At 40.8% G+C, this 13,558-nt stretch overlaps 1 protein-coding gene across 9 annotated transcripts in view; it reads left to right on the top strand.

Moving 5' to 3' along the window:
• The window catches only part of mical2a (microtubule associated monooxygenase, calponin and LIM domain containing 2a), a 56,911-nt gene that overhangs the window by 20,708 nt on the left and 22,645 nt on the right, over positions 1-13,558 (top strand). For 4 of the 9 annotated variants that reach the window (XR_004847579.2, XM_055013101.1, XM_055013092.1 and 1 more), the window contains exons 8-22: positions 123-380; positions 1,240-1,355; positions 1,438-1,564; positions 1,665-1,755; positions 2,557-2,704; positions 4,310-4,509; positions 5,024-5,130; positions 5,310-5,378; positions 5,464-5,598; positions 6,029-6,133; positions 7,450-7,698; positions 9,815-9,922; positions 11,312-11,492; positions 11,573-11,649; positions 11,737-11,827. Coding sequence is in view for 8 of the 9 variants with exons in the window: in XM_055013101.1 (XP_054869076.1) it covers positions 123-380; positions 1,240-1,355; positions 1,438-1,564; positions 1,665-1,755; positions 2,557-2,704; positions 4,310-4,509; positions 5,024-5,130; positions 5,310-5,378; positions 5,464-5,598; positions 6,029-6,133; positions 7,450-7,698; positions 9,815-9,922; positions 11,312-11,492; positions 11,573-11,649; positions 11,737-11,827 (2,062 nt within the window). In the remaining variant the exon portion in view is untranslated. Of the gene's footprint in view, positions 1-122; positions 381-1,239; positions 1,356-1,437; positions 1,565-1,664; positions 1,756-2,556; positions 2,705-4,309; positions 4,510-5,023; positions 5,131-5,309; positions 5,379-5,463; positions 5,599-6,028; positions 6,134-7,449; positions 7,699-9,814; positions 9,923-11,311; positions 11,493-11,572; positions 11,650-11,736; positions 13,548-13,558 lie in introns of those variants that run through there. The other 5 variants (XM_023273275.3, XM_035949540.2, XM_023273278.3 and 2 more) reach the window with 5 other exon arrangements.

Genomic DNA, 13,558 nt, shown 5'->3' with positions numbered 1-13,558 from the left:
TAACATATTTAAATCAATCATCATTTCTCTTTTGTGTGCAGCATTTGTATGGAGCAGATCATATATAAATTAATCTCTTTTGCGTTACTCTTGCTTTACTCCTGCCTGCTTCTGTCCAATAGGATTACACTGACACTCAGATGCTGCTGAGCAGTGAAAATGTCAACCAGGAAGCTCTTCTGTGCTACGCCCGAGAGGCTGCTGACTTTGGTACCAACTACCAGCTTCCCACGCTGGATTTTGCCATGAACCACCTTGGGCAGCCAGATGTAGCAATGTTTGACTTCACAAGCATGTACGCCTCTGAGAATGCCGCCCTGGTCAGGGAGAGATTTGGACACCAGCTCCTGGTGGCGCTGGTTGGTGACAGTCTGCTGGAGGTAAGGAAGGGCGAGACTGATTAAGTAAAGTCACGTGAGCTCAGCTCAGGCACTGACTGCCTGGGAAAAGGAGCTGTTACACAATCTGGCAGTCATGGCTTCAAAGCTTAAATTCCACTGGCCAGATGATGTCGTGTGAAGAGTCTGGGAGATGGGAGATGGCGTTCCTTTGCAGCAATGGCAACTGGAACTAATGTTCCTGCTCCAGTCTGTTGGTTGCTTCACCTCCTCTCTGTGTATGATGATGATGATGGGGGTCCTGATGTGTGTAGTCTCACAGACAGGCATTATTAGATATGTGTGTCAAAAAACATTAGAAATCTGACTGCCAGATCTTTGGTTTGTGGCTTTACAAAGGAATCATAACTAAAAACATGTTTTCCTAGATAAGTCTTATCTGTCCTTTTCTCTTATTGATCCACATTTTTCTCTCTTATTTTTCTTCTTTCATCTTGGTTTCTTTTGTGTGCTTTGATATTTTTTAAAAAGGATATCTTGACTCACAGAAATCCCATCACCTCTAATAACAAATCACTGATGCTAGACTGTACAACTCAAACATTACTTTTTTAAATTAACTTTCCTTGAATCTCTGGAATGCGATGCTTGTGTCAGTGCATGTATATTATGTACTGTGTGACTATATTAGACCACATTTTATTTTCATCAAAATCAGGCCACCATATGTAGACTCATATTCAGTGCTGCTAACTGGCTTTTAACCTCAACTTTTTTAGATGTGATTTTGATACTTTGAAGTAATAAAGAGTTGTTTTGTCTCTTCGTGGACAGAACACTGAGTCACAGTTATATATATATATGTTTATATGTCCATATATTTTCATGTGTTTCTGTGCAGCCCTTCTGGCCAATGGGAACAGGTTGTGCCAGAGGCTTCCTGGCTGCCTTTGACACAGCCTGGATGGTGAAGAGTTGGGCTCAGGGTCGGACGGTTCTGGAGGTGCTGGCAGAGAGGTACACACACACTGTGTTTCTGAGTTTAAACACTCAGGCTGGAGTTACGTTATCAGTTAAAATGATATTTGTGTTTCTACAGGGAGAGTATTTACCGACTTCTGCCACAAACAACACCTGAAAACATTGCCAAAAACTTTGATCAGTACACCATAGACCCTGGAACCCGATACCCAAACCTCAACTCCTCATGTGTCAGACCTCACCAGGTGAGAAGGAGTAACAAGAACAGATTCATTTTTAATAAATATTCACAACTTTGCGTACGTCTTTGATTATAATCATTACTCCTCTGCCTTTCTGGTTCAGGTGCGTCACTTGTACATCAGCGGGGAGCTTCATAGCTGCTCTCTGGAGCGTGCTGCTACCATACGGCGGCCTGTCAATCTCTCCAGGCGAGGCAAGTGTTACTCAAAGCATAACTACTGATGACGCGTCTCTGTGATCTTTAAGGCAGCGATTTCACCGATAGGGTTTCCTGTCTTCTGAAAGGATGAATGTATGAATATTGTGTCTTGCATCCGTCCTTTCCTTTCCCAAGTGTCTACCAGAAACAGTAAGTTACCAGAATTAACTTCAGTTTAGGGAGTAAGTCACGATCTGAGGTTTGTTTTCACATGTGGGTTCACTGAGAGGAGGAAGCTTTGAAAGAAGAGCTGCCAGGCAGTGAAAGGAACAGTCAAACACACATATCTCCCTCTCCAAGTTCAACATTAGTCTACGTTCCTGTCTTTAAAATGACCCCGTATTTCAGCTAAAAAAGAAAACAATCGCTCACATAGTTTTGAAACCTGCGTATTTACGGTATAAAGATGAAATGAATGGGGCAAAAAGTAAACGTTTGTCCATATTTGGGGAGAAAAATGTGATTATAGTTTAAAGTCTGTTTAAAGTTTGACAATATCTGTATGTGGAGCTACTTGTCCTTGAGCTGTGTGTTTATCTAACTTCAGTCATTCACCGAAGACAGTGAGTCGCTGCGTGTCCAGACAGAAACATGTACATACCTCAGCACCCACTCCCACCTTTTTTTATCCTGACCTTATTTAACAGCTCACTGTTTGTTCGTGCATGATTGTGCCATCATATCGTCTTCAGTTAAAACTTCTTGAGTTCCTACATGGCAGATTTTACAAGGAATTTTCTTAGGAATTTGATTGTTTTGATAAAAAAAATCTGCCTTTTTGCGTTTCTTCTGTAGAGTCAGAGATCAGACCAGCAAGGCTTCTCACCTGGTGCCAGAAACAGACGGAGGGCTACAGGAATGTGACCGTCACAGATCTGACCTCTTCGTGGAAAAGTGGCATCGCCCTCTGTGCCCTAATCCACAGGTTCAAACCCCAGCTGATGTACGTAACACACATCAGATAATGTCAGTGCCGGCTTTTCTGTAGAGCTGCATTTTCCATCTAAAGTCAGCACATTTACCAGAATCTTATGCATTCTCATGAACATACCTCTGCCTTCTTTCCTCTCTAGTTGAGAGACAAGATTCATTTCTCATGGGTGTGTTAAATATGCAGGGCATGAAAGCGTCTCTTTGATCTGTGTGTGTTTTCTGCGTTGCTCTTCACCGTCTCCTTAATACTTTTCAAACACTTGGCCCTTTAGAGAGTGCTGATAGATGAGGAAAAGACTTCTTACACAGCTGCTTTGTACATGAAACTAGTAAAGGGTGCGAACGGATGAGTGCAGCTGTGTGCGTTTCCCTTGTTTTTTGTTTTTTTTTTTTAAAGTTATTTTTTTGGCCTTTTATCGGCTTTTATTGGATAGGTGCAGTGTGAGAGAGACAGGAAACAGGAGAAGAGTCAGGGGAAGACATGCAGCAAAGGGCCGCGAGCGGGAATCGAACCCGGGCCAGCTGCGTCGGGGACCAGCCCCTGTACATGGGTCGCCCGCTCAACGCGTTGAGCTATACGGGCGCCCCGTTTCCCTTGTTTTTATGGAGAGCATATCGCCAATAAGTTTATTAACTCAACTCAGCTGAAAAAAGTACGTAAGGGGATCCAACAAAACATATTATTGACTTGTATTTAATTCAAAATAATGTCCTTTTCTGTTTAATGAGCTGAAACTGTGGAGAAAAACAACTCATGCAGGACAAAGAACAAAACCTTAGTTTCCACTTTCAGGCTCAGACTGCCTTCCACAGCATGAATTCAGTGAGTGCAACTGTAGATTAGTGCATTTACAAATCTAATTATATCCTCTCACACTTTAATTATTGCCTTCATACCCCAGCACATGCCACTACAATTTCATGTGGTCCTGCAAGTTTCCAGGAACCACTGGCATTTTTCCCCTTTCACTCCTCCATATGCAGGCCTGTCATCAGAGCAGACGTCAGAGAGGGGAGCAGGTTCATAGAAAAGAAAGAAAGAAAAAGAAAGAAAGAGCACTAAGCACTCACTGAACAACACCAGTGTTTGTGTGTGCTGCTGCTAGGTTACTGCTGTCATCTTTACATTTCTTCTAATGGCTGTCTGCACACTGTCAGCATAGGTAGAGAGTTAAACGCTGTTTTTTTTTTTTTGTTTTTTTTTTAACCATTAGAAGTAATTTGCTGCCATTTTCTGCTGGAATATGAGAAACAAGTTCTCCTGCAGGGTTGATTGAGTAAGATATAGGTCAGTGTAAAGTCATTCCTCTGAAATGAAATTACCAAAGTCTCTGTCAGGATGTAACAACCTGAAAGAATCTGTTACAAACTTACAGTCACATTCTTCAGGGTATCTTATTTCAACATATAGGAGACACATAAATATGTCACTGAAAATTCTGCATTTTAGAAACAATAATAATAATCACAAAAATCTCATAACTGCATTGCAGAGTGATGTAAATGTAAACTAGAAACCGACAAAAATAAAATTGTATAGGACCATGACATATTATATTTTCCTTACTCTTTTGCCATGACATACTTAATCTTGGTCTTTTTTCATTAACTTCAGAGATTTTGACTCATTAAATGATGAGGACTTTGCTGCAAACCTCCAGCTGGCGTTTGACATCAGTGAACGGGAATTTGGGATCCGACCGTTCGCATCTGCGAAGGAGCTGAGCGACGACGAGGAGCTGGATAAGACGAAGATGATCGCCTACCTGTCCAAATTCTACGAGCTCTTCCGTGGAACACCTTTACCTGCATCAGGTGCTCCACTCGACTTCACTCTGCTCTGTTTCATTAGTTATAGTCACTGAAACCTCTTTTGGCTACTTCTTAGTGCGAACAGCAAAAAAAATAATCAGAAAATCCAGAGACAGAGAAGGTTTTTATTTTTTACTTTCTGTAAAATGTCACTTGTGTCGTTCAGTCCTGTTAATCTCATGTAGAGGCATGAGAAGAATGTGTACCGGAGCCACTGACAGCAGTAGTCTGAGATTCTTCCAACACACAACTGCCAACAGAAGCGCTATTTCATCTCTACCTGTAGTATGTTGTATCATTTAACCTCAGCCAACTTCTGTCACGAAGCCGAGTGATTCAGCTTTATTGTTAGAGTGGAACATTCCTCCACACAAATACAGTAACTCTCCTTTTTCCAGACCGCTCATATAACTTTCCTCATCTATAAGGGAAATAACGCATTGATGTTATGTGACTTTTATGGCTGTACACAGTGGAAAATACGAACGTTCTTATGTGGTCATGTGTTTTACTGCAGGTTCCAGAGGAGTGGATGAAAACAATGAAGATTATCCATCTAAGGAAGTCAGGAGCAATAATAATAATGTGCTCAATCTTGCACTGCCCAGGAAACGGGTGCCAAAGGTAACTCCAGCTTGAAGTGTTTGTATCTGATGCATTGAATAGGACAAGTTTGTTTGTTTCTGGGTCGTAAGTGCACATTTTATTGTATTTCAGGGTCTAAATAATTTTATTTGAGTTATAAATCTTTCCTTTTGTGACTGGTGCATATTTATTCTCATGCTTTCACTCTGTATTTTCAGGATGAGAAGAAGTCAGACGGTACAGACCCCATTTACAAAAGGAGGCGAAAGTTCTGTTATTTGGAGGAGGTTTGTGAATATACTACTTGTCCCTGCAAAGCCAATCATTATGTGGATCTTTTTGATATCTTACTCAGTTTTTGTCTGTCTTTAGGCCACCAATCTGTCCAGTAATGGCTCTTCAGTACGAGACGGACGAGATCCCAAAGAAAATAAAGTGCGCTCAATGGCTACTCAGTTACTGGCCAAATTTGAAAGCACACCCAACTACACTGTCCGCAAACCACAGGTAGGAAACACAGGACCAGTGTGTTAAGTGTGGAACAGTAGATTTGATTTTATAAGTTTTACTTGCTGTTGTATGAATACTATTTTTGGATCTAAGTACATTTATATAATAATAAACTTTTTTAAAGGTTATTTTCATTTAAAATAAAAGGAAAAGATCCATTTATTTATCTCCTTTCAGACAAATATATTTTAAACCTTTTGAGGACAGAAAGGGAAGTTATAATGAATATTTGCCCTTTTTCACGGCTCATAAATATGTTTTAAGTTTCCCCAGTTGTGAGCTGGATTTCAGACAGTGGTTTGTGGTTTTAATCTGACAAAACTTTCCTTTTACTAATTCTACAGTCTTCTCCTGTCTGTTATTTCTAGCATCTTTTCATCCTTTTCTATTTCTGTGCTTCTTTCCCTAACCTTCTTCAAAACCTCAGTCAGACTGTGAGAAGTCCTTGCTGCTCCACACTGTTGACCTGAATGAGAGTCTGCCAGTTAAACTCGGGCCTCCAGTCCCGCCTAAACCTCCTCCTCTAACACAGGTAGCCAAAGGCATAAGAAGGAGTCCTTGAAACTAAACCCTTTAAAATGTCATTAATAATGGAGAGTTGTTTACATGCTAATTCATCTTTCCTGTTGATTTATTATTTTAGGTTCACTGACTTTAGATTCAGGTGTACATTGTTAGAATAAGTCAAATTTTATGCTTTAAAGCTGTTAGAGGTTTTTTTTGTGGTTTTGGCTTACATTCTATGCTTGCATCTTATACCCAACGTAGTAGTTTGTTTTGATTTTTGCACCCTTTATGATATACTGTATATGTCTAGAAACAAAAAGCTTATTTAGAATGTGTTAGCATTAGTTACAGCTGATAGTGTCCAAAACAACTTTGCATACAGTTTGCATTTAGAGAAAAAAAATGACAAACCTACACAACTGGTGTTATATCTGGTGCAATGGCAGCGTAAACTCACCTTTTATTAATCACTTGTGCATACTACTTTCACCAATCGCAGCCACTTTTGCCATGCACCGTTGTCGTAATCGATTACAACAATTAGTCGTCCCAGTCCTACAGTCGTCACCTACTGTTATTTTCATGTATCTCTTCTTACGCTTCTCAAAAACTGATCATCTAAACGATTTCATACTGGCTGGTGCACTTTCTACAGCTCCCAGTAACACAACTGTCAAGTGTGAAGTAGATTGGATGAATGGTTGTTGAGAAAAACAAAGAACAGACACACACATCCAAAAACTCACCAGTTTATTGGTGCGATAATCTTACAAGCAAGATAAAAACACCCCTTCCTAAACTATGGCATTGCTGAAGTCAAAACACTGATTTCATAAGCTAAGAAAACTAAACCCATAATACAAACAAAATTGCAAACATCAGTGTCAAAAAAAAGATCATTATTAATTAATTTAGGAGTCGCTTTCATTCAGATTGAGCTGTTGGCTGTCGTCAAATGTCAGACTTATTGACTGCTACAAGAGGAAAGATTGTAAAAAAGTGTTCCTGCTCACAGCTGCATTACTATTAGATCATTACATAACTTTGAGAAAACATAAGGCAGACAGACCCTGTAATGGATTACATGTTCAGGTTGATTTTCATGCAGCGTCTGCATGACTCTGTCTGCCAAGAGGGCAGGAGATCAACCTGAAAACTTGCTATGCTTTGAAATTGGTTGCCAGCACTGTGAAGAATTTGTACTTTATAGTTAATAGACTGAAACACCACCTGCATGATTCTTTAAACTATCCACGGTGTTTAAGTGACTGAATAAAACGTCATTGTTTTATTGCTTGATGAGGAGGTTTTAAGAGCTCACATGTGTATTGTCCCTTCCAGTTTGAAGTGAGTATCAGAAAAGCAGCAGAGCAATTAGTCCGCCTGCCTCCAAAGACTCTGCCCAAACCCCAGCTCCAGCCTCAGCATCCGTTTTCTGTAGTGAACCTCAGACATGTTGATCAAACTGAGACGAAGCCTCAGCCTGACAGTGCAGACCCCCCTGCTTCTCCTCACTCCTGCCAGTCAGCAATCCATTTCATGTTAAGGATCCTCCACCGCCTCAGGGAGGTGGACGAACACATCTCTGAGGTGAACACCATCTCCTCCTTTCTGTCTCTAACTTCTGTCTCTTTTCCTCTTTCTAAACTATTGTGGTCGTCGCATGTTCTGATCCCCCGAAAGGCCCCAGAGTGAATGTTGACGATATATTATGTCCTGATTATACATTTAGCGTTGTGTAATGTGCAGTCAGATGGTGAAGTCAGCCCTTAATTATCCAGCCCGACAAAAATGGCAAGAGCAGGCCTACAGAGCTGGCACGAGCTGAGACGGACACACAGGCAGATTACTGGCCTGCCTGGGTCCTTGTGGGACAGGTTGGCCAGGGCCAGGCTGCAGGATCAGGCCTATGTCTGCAAATAAGCTTTTTTGATTATTCAGACTTGCCAAGTGCCCGCCTGAATTGGTTCAGTTCAGTACTGCGAAACTGGTCACTTTGTCAGATTATTTAGGTTTTTGAGTTTGTTTTCTGAATTTTTTTGATGTGAAAATCATAATGTTTGATATATATTAGTTTCCAAAATACCTCTTTTGAGAATTTTCTAAAAAAAAATACAGAGGACAGACAAAATAATGTAAATAGTCAATCAAGATAACTGTCAAGTACATCAGTATTGCAAGCACTGCCAGAAAGATACGTTATTTCATTGTTTATATTACATCCATAACATGCCTTTTAAATGCATGTTAATTAGTTCTAAATCTGTTCTCTTTAAGTGCAGTTTAAAACTGTCTTTCATGCAGACATCTCCTGCTATTAGTCTTGTAAACTTATTGATGTCTCACATTTCCATAGAAATGACTCGTTAGCTGTGGTAGTTAGTCAAACCCTAGTAGCCAGTTAACCAACCCTCTGGCAATCAACCAGTGTCAATTATCTCAAAATGCAATTTGATCGACTGATTAATCTGTCTATGTCTACTAGTAGGCTAATTTACCAAGTGCATTCCTGCATTGGCTCAGTTAAGTACTGCAGAAGTGGTCACTTAGTGGAATTATTTAGTGTTGAACTGAAGTTTTTTTTTTGGTAAGAAATATGGTGATGAGTGAGATGCTTTGGTTTTAAATGCATCTGTTTTGAGAAATCTCTTCAAATACAGATGACAGACAAAATTATGTAAGTGGTTGTTCGCTGTCAGCTATGTCACTATTGCAAGCGCTGACATAAAAATAAGTGATTCTGTAGTTTTTATAACATCAGTAACATATCTTTTGATATACATTTTGGTTAACTTTAAAAATTGCCTCTTTTTGTGCAATAAAAAAACAGTATTTGTCAGCAGACATCTCCTTCTACTGATCTTGTAAACATATTGATGTCTCATATCTCCATGGAAAGGACCCGTTAGAAGTGGGAGCTAGCATCCCCCAGTAGCCAGTGCAGACTGACCCAGCGTAGCCCCTATTAGCCAACCCTCTGGTACTCATCCGGGGTTGATTATCTCAGAATTCCATTTGAGCAACCGATTATTCTATGACTATTTTGAGCAGATCTGGACTTCCCAATTTTCCCTCTTCCAATCACCGTTTGACTCCATACTAGTGTTTACTTTAACTCTTGAATTAAAACAGGATCAATGAACTGTTCCTCTAAGGTTTCATTTTGTTTCCCACACTTGTTATCGGCATTCAGACTGTGCAACTTTGTGCGTAGCATTACTCTAAACTGATCCTAATTTTTGCGATTATCCTTTTCATTAAGTGCTTTAAAATTTGATTTTGGTTAAACCGACATACTTGCCTCAGATTTCTCTGCCAGGACTGCGTGGCTGTCTCAGTTTTTCGTTCCAGTACGGTATGATTAACCACATCAAGTCGGGTGTGAAATTAATGTAATAAGGCAGCTTTCTTTCCACACAGCGATGCTATTGTTCTCCTCTCCACAATGCACACTTAGCTGTCAAATCAGACTTCTTATTGAGAAAGTAGAACAGAAAAGCTCTTTCATCATTTAACAGTGCAGTGCTTATTAAGTGCTTATTAGTCGAGCTAATTATGTCTGGGCTGCACACATACACACACGCACACACACACACATGCACACACGGACGTCCACATTTGTTGGTGTGTGAATGTGTCTCACCGTACTGAGGAGGCGAGACTGACGACTTTTTCTTTTGTTCCTCTGCTCCGTGTCATCCTGCAGAAGAAAGCTCAGACACAACAGGTTAGAGAGTTTCATGCAAAGAGTATTAAGGAAAAAGCTGTTCACCTTAGTGGGTTGTTCGAGACAGATGGTTCTGCTCTTCTCAAGGTGACTATCTGAAGCTTGATGTGAGACCCCACACTTCTGTGTTTTGCGCTACCTGCCTCACAGTGTGTTTATTGCATGTGGAAACACGTCATGTTTGGGATCACCAGAGCCGCATGAAGCCGGTTTTCTCCTTTGTTCATTATTTTGTCTTGTTTTTAAAACCTAAGGAAAAAGTGTGACGATCATCATGTCTTCTGCATCCCAAAGCCATCACTCAGAAATCCTCCTGACAGCAAAAGGAGTAATAAAGTACAAAAAGAGGCATCTTAGGCTCAAATTATTGCACTGTTGTCCTGTATCTTCTTAATTATCATTGACAGCATTGTGCTTTGCATGACAGCTTTGCTTTAACTGCCGTTTCTGCCCCGTGTGCTTTTAATTAGCAGCAGTCCTCACAGAGAAGCAGTGGGTGTTCTTGTGGTGGCACTTTGTGGGTTTCTCTGCTCCACCCATCCTAAACAGCTTGCTGCAGCTCAACAGCCAGATGTTACAGCAAGACTTACACTAGTTTAATATGAAGGAGCTACTCCTGGTACACACTTGTGATCCATGAATTTATATTTGGATCAAATTTGATTCCTGGGAAACAGTTGGAAATCGGTTTAGACTTTGGGACAATAAAATCCGTCTATGGGTTTTATTGTCTATCTATACACCACTTTATCCTCATTAGGGTCACAAGGGGGCTGGAGTCTATCCCAGCTGATTTAGGGCAAAGACAGGGGGCACCCTGGACAGGTCGCCAGTCTACTAATGTAACCTGAGCATGTTTTTTGACTGTGGAAGATATGAAAACTCTACACAGAAAGATCTCAGGCCCAAGCCAGGATGTGAACCGGGGGTCTTCTAGCTGCAAGGCGACAGTGCTAACCACCGATCTACTGTGCAGCCCATGGACAATAAAATTTAAGATAAAAACTTAAAAAGTTGCGAGAGAAGAAAAATAAACATATTAAATATTTACAAAAAACTTCTTACAAATGAGATTTTTGAAGAATATTTTTGTCAGACAAATACTAGAAATACTTTACCTTTTTTTTAAAGTTGCCTTTTTTGGCTTTATTTGAAAGGTTGAGAGGCAGACAGGAAAGTAGGTAAGACCTGCCGCAAAGGGCCATGAGCTGGAACCAAACCCAGCTCCTGTTTAAGGGTTGCCCGCTCAACCAGTTCAACTATCTGGGCACCAACTTTACCGTTTGACAACCAGCAGTAGTTTCAATTCTTTAATGCCCTGTACAGCTGTTTCAGTGGCTTGCTGTTTCTGTTAATATTCAGGTACATGGGTTAAGTTAATAGGAAATGATCACTGAAATGGAAGCTTACAATCAGCGGTTCTAATGAGGTGTCCAATATTAGTGCTTGTCTTCACTGTATTTTTCTTGTTTTCAGGGCAGCTCAGTACGGAGGGTGTTTCCCCAGTCAGGTGATAAGTGTCACTTGTGTGAGAAGCGAGTTTATATGGTGGAGAGGGTCTGTGCCGAGGGCCTCTACTTCCACAGGGAGTGTTTTCGCTGTTCCACCTGCAGCTCTGCACTGCGACAGGGAGCTCAGGCCTTCCACTCTGAAGAGGGTACGTGTCTTCAAACGGATGAGCCACACATCAAATACACAGTGCAAACATTAGCATTAACATTTGCTGCAATCTTACAGGGAAACTGTACTGCAAACTTCATTTTGATCAACGCAACAATGGGACAAACCTACGGAGGAATTTGTCTTTTCGCTCAGTGAGTACCGGCAGGCTTTTCAACCTGTTCTAACAATAATTATCACAAATCCCTGATTTTCTCTTCCTGTCTCATCTTCTGTCTCAGAATCGTTCTGGAGTTCAGGAAGAAAGTGCTGCTGATGAAGAAAGCTCCCAGACCAGCTGTCCGACAGACCTGCATAGTGCAGCTGCCTCAGGTAGCTTCAGCTCGTTCATAAGGAAAAAGCTGAGTGGACCTCTGAGTGTGACTCGTGCTGTTTGTAACGCTCCCAGTTATCTGTCCCAGCGTGTGCGCAGTGCAGCACAGGCCTTCGTCGGCCACCTGAGGGACAACGCCCAGGACTATGCATTTCTGTATGAGCTGCTGAGCATGAGCTTGCCCCTGCTGTTTGTTTTACAAGAGGTACTGCTGCAGATGTCCATGGAGGCTGACGGGCCGAGCTCTTTCCAGCCTTTACTGCTCTGGCTGCAGGAGCATATCGCACACAGACTCATCTAGACTATCAGCAGACCCCAGCTGTTAATATTTAACCCGAAAATGACTCCAAATGCCATTAAATCTGTGGCTAACGACTGCATTAGCTGGAGTGTTTTCATCCTATTACCATTTGTAAATGTGCACAAGCACCTTCTAAATGTTTACTTACCTTTTATGATGACACTGTAGGTAGATCTGCTAATGTGCATGATGTGCTCATACACAGGCCAAAGAAGAGACACTAAGTTGCTTATGCAACTTTATGCAGTCTACTTGTCTACCAAATATTTGTGCAGTGGGTTTTATGTGGAAACTACAGTACTTCTAGTTGAGAATGAGTTAAACAAACTGGTTATAAGTAATTAAAAAAACAGGCCTCAGTCAGTGCAGTCTAAAGACTTTAGACTGCTGGAATGTCTAATCATCATTGCTGTAGAATTTAACTTTATACAAAATGTTTTGGAAAACTGATCCTGCAGTTAAATTCCTTAACTTGGGTTATGACTGACCAACTTGATGCACTTTATCTTTGAGAACTGCCTCGTCAACGTAGCAGCAAACTGTCACATTAGACAAAAGCCTGGTCTCATGTCAGCAGTGACACCAGGCTGGTTTTCTATGCAGATGTGCTTCAGCCAGATGTTTGCAGGCCAGTGTCTTGTTTCTTTTTGGCAGGCATGCCAACAATTTCTTTATCACGATCTCTGTTTACTCTCATGAACTGTTTGTACTGATTGTTTTTTTTTAATGCATAACACCAAAGAGTCTCTGATACTGTGGACTGTCCTAGATACTGCCGAGTATTTAGTTTTACTTTGCTGCCATCTACTGTTGACTCAGATAAAAAGCACGAAGGGAAAATGAGACGCCAACCCTTCAGTCCTAATCTCTCCCTGAGTACTGTTATGGACAATTACATTTTAGATAGTTGAAATATTTTCAGATTTGCTGTGGACAATAGAAGCGGTGAGCGTGCTGTTAACGTGCTTGAATGTGCTTGCCACTCTTGCCTTGATTTTAAAGCATGTTGTTGGACGATCAACTGCAAACCTCTTTGTCTAGAAGCTACTTGGTTGCTTGTTATTCTAATGATGCCCAAGAAGCACTTTAGAGTATTTTGTATAAAACATATTTGATAATGATGTTTGCAAAAAAAAAATGTTTACGGCATGATAACATTGTTCGTGTTATCAGCTATCTAATATTTCGTGTTAGAATCTGCTGCATGTCACATGAGATAAATGTCCTGTTTACGGTGCAGTGCAGGTGGAAAACATCAGTGTTTTAAAATACCAAAGAACTGCTTTCCTACTCACTAACTGGACTTTTATAACATGTAAGTTGTACATCTGTGCTGTGTGCCAGCATCAAAATATTCTGTTCATCGTGAATGTCAGTATTTAGTTCCATTCTCATAAACATTTTGTACTTTTTGTGCATCAAGCTGTTT

This window comes from Amphiprion ocellaris, chromosome 1 (genome assembly GCF_022539595.1).
Source record: "Amphiprion ocellaris isolate individual 3 ecotype Okinawa chromosome 1, ASM2253959v1, whole genome shotgun sequence".
NCBI lineage: Eukaryota > Metazoa > Chordata > Actinopteri > Pomacentridae > Amphiprion > Amphiprion ocellaris.
This window is presented reverse-complemented; position numbering and strand designations above follow the sequence as displayed.